The sequence below is a fragment of the Anneissia japonica genome, unplaced genomic scaffold (genome assembly GCF_011630105.1).
Source record: "Anneissia japonica isolate Jap-2015-1 unplaced genomic scaffold, ASM1163010v1 scaffold288058_len748972_cov163, whole genome shotgun sequence".
Lineage (NCBI taxonomy): Eukaryota > Metazoa > Echinodermata > Crinoidea > Comatulida > Comatulidae > Anneissia > Anneissia japonica.
In genome coordinates this window covers 533496-541720 of record NW_022701645.1, presented here as the reverse complement: position 1 = coordinate 541720, position 8225 = coordinate 533496, and the positions used below count along the sequence as shown (strand labels likewise).

Below are 8225 nucleotides of genomic sequence, written 5' to 3'. Positions count from 1 at the left end.
CAATGATCCTGCCATCCTGCTAATCTCAATCGGCCGATGGCCAACAAGCTAACCACTACCCACCACTAATTGCATCTGCTATTTTGCTGTTTTGTAAATATTCAAGAATTCTTGTTACGAGCCATGTTTTCTGGACGATTATCTTTTCTAACCACCATTCGTAATGTCCTTATATAATCTTTTTTTCATTCAAAAAGTGCCTCTTGAATTTTTAATTATTAAAATAATTTCCCATAAGAACCCCTCGATTTTCATCTATTTCCATAAGCGCCCCCTCAATTTCCACTGTGTTTTCATAAGCGCCCCGTTTAAATAAGCGCCCCTCAGAAAGTGCAACAAAATATTTTTGGCGCCCGGGCGCTTATTCGCGCGAGTACGGTACGTTGTATTGAATCATTGAATTAAAGACTGCAATAATCATAACATTAACAAACAGGTCTGATTAAACATTATCTGGCAAACAACAATCTGATCAAGTATGCCCGTATTACACGACCTCAGTACCGGTAATAATTCTGTAGCTGCATACAGATAGCTTTTCCACTGGCGTCTAAAAGTCTTCTCGGTGGTTTATTGCCATTAGAATTACAGCAAAAGCGTAGAGGGACTGCTCTTCGGTTTTCTGTTTTCTTTCTCAAGCAGCCCTGAAAAGGAAGTACTGTACTGTAGCTTGTAGTGTGTACATACAGCCACTGCGGTGATCTTGGTAAAAAACAAAAGGAATGGAAACTCTGGTAAAGTTTTAACAGGTTGTTTTGATTTTGATGAGTTTATGTGCTAGTTTGGCAGAGCTGCATACCTTCTGATTCCATGGCCTTGGGTAATTAACTTAATTAAGTTGATTATTACGAACTATTTTAAAGTTAATTTCAATGAAATTTATTCTCAAAATTTTTACAGGAGTGACATGATATGTTTAGGCTCTATGCTATTTATAAATGTTAAAAAAAACCCCACAAACTAATGCGATTAAAATAAGCCTTTTTTCAGTTCACAAAGTAACACATTATTTTATTATTTCATGAATTTGTTATTTAGTAAACTTAATTTTAAAAAGTTTAATAAATTAAAATTAAAGTTTATATTGGTTTACAATAGAGCGTATAAATTAAATATCGTAGCAATTTTATGCAAAAATGCAATAGTATTTGCGTAATTCTTGGAAATGTGTTTAATGATTTTCTCATTACTGTGGAACATGATTTGGTTTCAGTGTTGTACATAAACTGGGTTTAGTTCTAGTCCCTAAGTTTGCCATAATCAGTGAAAATTATTAAAAATAAATCCATTTTGGCACCAATGGTATTCCATATTTATTATTTATTTGAATGGCATTTCATAGTATACTTTTCCTCGGATTCGAACCAATACCCATCCAAATTCAACAACAAAACAAAAACAGAAGCTGGTGGTGCTCTTCGAAACTATCTAACACTTAAATGTTTGACTTAATAGTGAATCCTGTGTACTTGCTGGGGGAAAATTAAATGTCAAACTAATAATAGAACATACTGCAGGAGCATTGGCCTGACCTTGGTAAATATAATAAATTATAATGTTTTATGGTGCTGCAGTGTTATTATTTCAGTTTTCAGTTCTGTTGAAACTACCTGTAAATCTGTGTTGACCTAAATATTATGGACTATAATAAAACAAAAACAACAAAACAAAAACAAGGTTAATTAAAACCCAAAGAAGTTTCTCAGCAACATTGAACATAAAAATCACAAAATCAGCAAAAAGGAAAACTAATATCCAAAAACCGTTAAAAAAATATCAATGGTTTCAATACAGAATAACTGCAAGAATTTTAACAACAAATACTTTTCTGAAGAATATTAAAATTAAGGATTGTGGAGAATACAAAGAAACTATGACACACCTTTTTCATGAATGCACTTACGTAGAAAATTTGTGGAGATTTACTGTACAAACAATTGAAGAAAGTAGGATTAAATCATGGTGTAATAATGAACTAAAAAATACTCTCTCAAAAGAATGTATTATGTTTGGACACAAAAACAAATGTGTTAATAATCTAATCATTTTAGTTAAATTTTACATTTATAAAGCCAGGTGTGGTGCTGTTACACCATCAAATAAAGGCTTAAATAACTTTGTAAAACACAATTTGCAAGCAGAATAATATTTGGAAGTAATTAACGGCAAAAAAAACGAATGTAATGATGAGTGGAAACTTGTAAGACCACTTAGTACATAAACGACTGGCAGAAAATTGAGAGTGAGTGTCAAAAGACTATTAACACATTTACTTCGATTTATTTATTTTATTTTTTTTTATTAAACATAGGTTGTCTAAACATATTAGAGTTAAAGCAATTTATTATCATTATTACTACTGTATATGATTTTACTTTATGTTGAGTTTAAATGAATCTGTGAAAAGTACAAACAGAATAATATGTTTTAAGTGTTTTGGAATCAAGATTGTTGAAGCACGTTACACAATAGGTACAGCTAGAAACAAATAGGTGCATATAACATAAATCAAGGTAGCCGTTAACACTGTTAAATCATATATAAATCATTTATTTACAGGACTACATTCGTTGAGAGTTATGCTACACGATGTATTTATTAAGTCCTTTATTCGAACACTGTATTTACCTTTCTTTAATGATTTATATATGATTTAACAGTGTTAACGGCTACCTTGATTTATGTTATATATATATATGTATATATATGTATGTATATATGTATGTATTTATGTACGTTTGTGTGTATTTATGTATATTTGTGTATGTGTGTATGTTTATGTATTTGTATATGTATTTATATTGATATATTTATATTGCTGTTTTGCTGCTTTTGTATTGTGTTGTGGAATTATGAATGAATGAATAAATTTAAAAAATGCATAGAACAGTATTATTATTATTATTACAATAAATTAGCATTACAAAAAAAAAAAAACAAAAAAAAAAACCGTTAAAAAGTCGTCAAACAACAAAATCCGCTACTGTATTAACACTGAGTAAATTACAAGTATTCTATTTCTCACCAAGTGGATTTATGAATAACACTCTCCTAGGGTGTTTTTGGTAGGAAAAGAAGATTTAAACACTGTGGGTGTCATTTTTTCTTTGCAAAAAAATAGAGGGGGGGGGGGGCCGTGTGCGACACCTCCCCTCCCTGTCCATGTTGACAACTTTCTGACGCTCTGTGAAGTGGAGGTGTTCAGTTCAGGCCTACTTTGTTTCATGTCAGGCGTGTAACAGGGGTCTTGGGTCGGTTGGGGGGGGGGGAAGTCAATAATTTTCCCAGTTAGTAATTTATCATACCCACCCCACCCCCTCTCCCCATATAGAAAACAATACGACATAGGGCTTATCTTATTTATAATATAGGCCACACACGTGTGTTTGAAACTAAATATAAGCATTTCATCATGGTTTTATTTATTACAAACATATTTTTTCACCATCAATTCACATTGAGGCCCTTCTTTTAGGTTAAAACGATCTATCTTAAATTTTTCTTTCTTGAGTTTGGGACTATTATGTGTTTAAATAACTTAAGAGGATAACCCTAAAAAACCCAATGCGCGCGAAGCGCGCAAAAAGTTTTTGTTTTTAATTCTAATTTCGTCGGAATTGATCCCAAATCCCTAAAATGTGCAATTTTTAGAGGAAATTGGTTTACTCTGACAAGAAATGCGCGCGAAATTTGAGAATTTTAGGCACTTTCAGGGGATGAAAAGGGAATTTATAAGGGGGTGGGAAAGATTTTCCAAAGATAGATATCTTGTTAACCGGTGGTTAGCCTACGCCATCTGGCAGCTTAGATCAAAGGAGTTAAGTGGAGAAGAGGTTGCAGCGTGTTGTGAGTCTGGTCATTATGATATCTTCCTTTTTATTCTTGTCTCTCCTCTTTTTCTTTTTCCTTTCCTTTTCTCTTCCTCTTCTTTCTCTTTCCCTCCCTCTCCCCTCTTTCTTTTCTCTTATTACCCAGCCCGATACGATGGCTAGTTCAGCCCGGTAAAAATCGTCAGGGGATCTGCCACCCCCCTCCCAGTCTTTCCCCCTGCTCCCCACCTGTTACGCCACTGTTTCATGTCAATTAGAGACAACAGTATTATACAATTAATTCATACAGTATATCTTTTAAATTACACAATATGATTAAACCTATACTGTACTTGAAAACAATAAGGATCGAAGCAAAACTTACACGTCAAAAGTGTCAAATGTTGTCTACACAAAAACTGTACTTTATTAAAAGAGTAAGTCTACTAAAGGGGTGTTGTCAATGGAGATATGCACACAAATCAGTATACTGTGGTCACTGTGCAAGGGGTTGTCTGACAGCACATACCTGCTGACCACGATAGAGAGTGATTGATTGCACAAAGTTTTCCATGTTGGTGCATCTGCGCTAAAACTGTCTTTGTAGCTATGTATTGCGCGATATGAATCAACCTTTCAATGGAATCAACCTCTCTATGGAATTGTGTATCCATTCAATTATCTCCAAAAATACAAAAACAAAAAAAGTTTTTTTTGGTTTTTTTTGCGCCCCCCCCCCCAAAAAAATCCGCCCATGTATGAAAACATTGCAAAATTTTACCTGCCTGCACCGACCAAAAATTGACTGTATTTTCTCTCAAATGCTTTTAAAAATGTTTATTTCTTTGACAAATGTAAATCAAAATAACATCATAAACAAGTTCTTCTAACACAATAGAAATTAGAGTAGTTATTCATTGTATCCATACTGTACTGCTAATGTGTAACGTCGCTAGCTCTGTGAGCTAACGCATACTGCAGGAGCACAAACCAGCATATACGCACAGCTATATGTAAATATGGACACAGTATACTGATCATATCGATAGCAACCAAAGACTGCTACAACAGTTGATTATCAAAACTAACGTTAAAAGACGTTAAGGCCGACTCAACGACATTTTCGTTCACAGTGCTTGTTTTAAGTTGGCCCAGGGCCGCCTTACGAACGTTCACACTTCTCCTTTGGGGCGGGTCGATGAATTGCAAGACAAATAGTTTGAGGCGATCGCATTACGTGATGGCGGAACAGTAAATCACAACCTAGAATAAACACATGGAATTCGCGCGAAACATGAATCTAATATCGAATATAATATATCCTTATACTTTTCGATTTTTTAAGCGTAGCATTCTGCTTCATGATTATGGCGACGATAATTATTATAATAACCAAGGCCTATCGGAATCGATAGACATCTTGAAGTGATGACAAACATTGCGAATCAGCGGTGCGTCGAATCAGCGGTGCGTCGAATCAGCGGTGCGTAACACTAAGATAAGCTTTTGGGCTGATTTTCTGACATCATGTTGTTTAAAAAATCATAACTCCATAACGGGGCGTCGTATCCAAAAAATGTTCTTAAAAGACCAGTCTACACCACTATATGATTGAAAAAAAAATTGAAAAATTTGTTGTACCTCTGAAATCAAGATTGAAAAATAAAAGCCTATCTCAGTAGTAGGCCCCTATATTAAAATAGGTATATGCATTACAGTGCTTAGTACTAGTAATACTCTGAACTAGCATTGTTTTAGTTACCATATGAGAGTTTCCTGTGTTAAAAACATGATTTACTATACTATACCTCTTTATAAAACATAACTTGTACTTTGTAATAAGAGAAATATGTATATTATCGCTACTTTGGAACAGTAACAACACGAAAGTCCTGTGCTACTGCACTGTAATTGACCCAAAAGCTAATCTTATTTCTGTTGGTTACGCACCGCTGATTCGCAATGTTTGTCATCGCTTCAAGATGTCTACCGATTCGTGAAAAAGGCCTATTAGCGCAGCTCGACATTACTCCGTGTAAGACCAGACTCGCCATTTTGAAACTCCATACCTGTATGGGTAAACTGTATAAGCCTATGTAAGACTGAAGGTTGCTGTCAATGTTTGGTCACAGACCGGGGACACAGATGGTGAATAAGTAGCATTGAGATCTATCTATTTGGCAATAATAATTATTTTCATGTTAGGTTCAATCACAAACCATTTTTAACGCTTTTTAAAACCAGCTTCGCTCATAACAATAACAAACTACTATTTTTTTTCTGTCCTCGGGGTCACGTGAGTAGCTTCACGAACGTGGTTGGTGAGGATGACTTTCACAGAAAGAATGATACCGCTATACAGTGTTATGATTTTAGAATATAAACTTGTTAAATTAATGTGTGTCATACAAAAACGGGGTTTTTGTATAGCACATTTTTGTATAGCTCATGGCAACTTTTGTTGCCATGAGAAAAACTAATTTCAAATTTTAATTTGACAATAAAGCTATCTTGTATCTTGTACCTTGTATCTTGTATGAATGCATTAAAATTAAATGAGCCGACTCACCAACCCCTGAAGACCTTTCAAAACATATGGGCTGCAAATCTTCCTCCAAACAGCTTTTAATTGACACCAATCCACTAACGCCAGCTCCAACAATGCCAACAGTTTTAATCGCCATCTTGGATTGCTTTGATTTGACTGACAAATTTCACTTTAGTACAGGGGCTCAACAACTGATCTTAAGCTCACAAACAATACGTCCTCACATGCGCACATTGGAAACACATCATGGATCTTGTTTACAATGTATCGCGCCAAACATGCATGCCTCATACAGTTACAGTCGGTCACGTATGCATAAGTGCAAGTCAGTTATTGACAATAGGAAATAGGTTAACGATCATCAGTTCATGAACGATAGCTATCCTACTTTAACACAGACGCATAAATAACCTACTTTTATATTCAAAAATATACTTGGGATGTAATCAACCCAGTTTGAGTGTCTCAGAAAGAATACCCATTCCTAGGCCTTCCGGGCAATTTTATTTATATATAGGCCTATAGCACTTGAAATGTTATGGCCTAACTAGTAACCCCTTTTTGGACTAATTAAGATGGGGATGGGGAAATATGTTCATGTTTTTTTGTCACCTTTACATTATGATATGGATATGAAATATAACAAGAACGTGGCTAACCCGGTTACTCTTCACTCTCGTTAAAAATTGGATTGGAATGATGACGTTATGATAATGTTATGTCTAAATATTTATGATTGATTGATTGATTGAATGCATTTTTTCGATGCTCAACATGCACAAGCAATATAATAATGATCTGAGAACAAGAACAGTAAAAATTAATGAGCATCAGGAACGCCAATCATTTTTTTGTGGAAGTTAATTTTTAGGATGTTATATGATAAGATAAGAACTTTATTGTCATGACCACAAAACAAGGTGTACATGAAATTCGGTTTCCCTGATGCTTATTATGTAATGTTCTAGTTCTTTATCATATTCTTATATATTTATGGTCATCCTGTAATTGGTGTTTACAATGTTAGATGTACAAATACAAAAAAAAAAATAAATAAAAAAAGTCGTAATCATGATAACTTCCAAGATGGCGTCCATTTTGGTGGGAAAAAAACAATGTAAAAACTCAGGTACAAATGCAATCTCAAAATAATGTTATACATATAACATAAAACATCTACATATAGTTAATGAACTACCACAACATAAACCCCATGGAAAACGAAATAGTGAAATTTTAGCTATAAAAGTTGTGGCCCAGAAATTTGCCGACAGTGGTCCGAACCTAGTGCCGACTGACCCTCGGCCATGGTCCCGGAATAAAAATCCCGGTAAGGCTCATGTGAGAGTTTCTATGGCTTAGTATGATCCAAACGTGTGCTTTTAAACCAAAATATAAAGGAATTTAACTCCACTCGGATACTATAGGCATTCCTAGGGCAGTTAGAAAATAGGGTGGTGTTGGTATTCTATGTAGATATTGTTTGCTGTAAACATAAAATATAGTTCATGTGATGCTTTACATGCTGAGGTCATAACAAAATCAAAGTCAGTTGGTCTCGTCACCATTTATCGACCACATGGATTGTCCATTGCTGAATATCTTAACGGTTTTGAAAGGATGATTGCTCAATATATTTTACATCCATCTAAGGTTGTCTTCTGTGGCAACTTCAATATTCACATGGATGAAAGATAATGACATGGCAGCAAATTATTTCAAAACACTATTGAAATCCTTTGGCTTTTTGCAGCATGAAAGCCCACACACTGTGGCAGGCACTGCCATGATCTTCTAATCACTCGAGATGCTTCATTGCCGTCCAAATTACACATGTACTCCGGTCTTTCAGACCGTTTTGCAATTAT

The 8225-nt window shown here is 34.7% G+C and overlaps 1 protein-coding gene across 1 annotated transcript in view; it reads right to left on the bottom strand.

Moving 5' to 3' along the window:
* The window catches only part of LOC117103701 (dimethylaniline monooxygenase [N-oxide-forming] 1-like), a 12179-nt gene extending 5528 nt beyond the window's left edge, over window positions 1-6651 (bottom strand). The window contains exon 1 of the mRNA XM_033244307.1: window positions 6383-6651. Within this exon, the coding sequence (XP_033100198.1) occupies window positions 6383-6493 (111 nt within the window). The 5' untranslated portion in view covers window positions 6494-6651. The remainder of the gene's footprint in view (window positions 1-6382) is intronic.
* Window positions 6652-8225: the final 1574 nt, after the last annotated feature.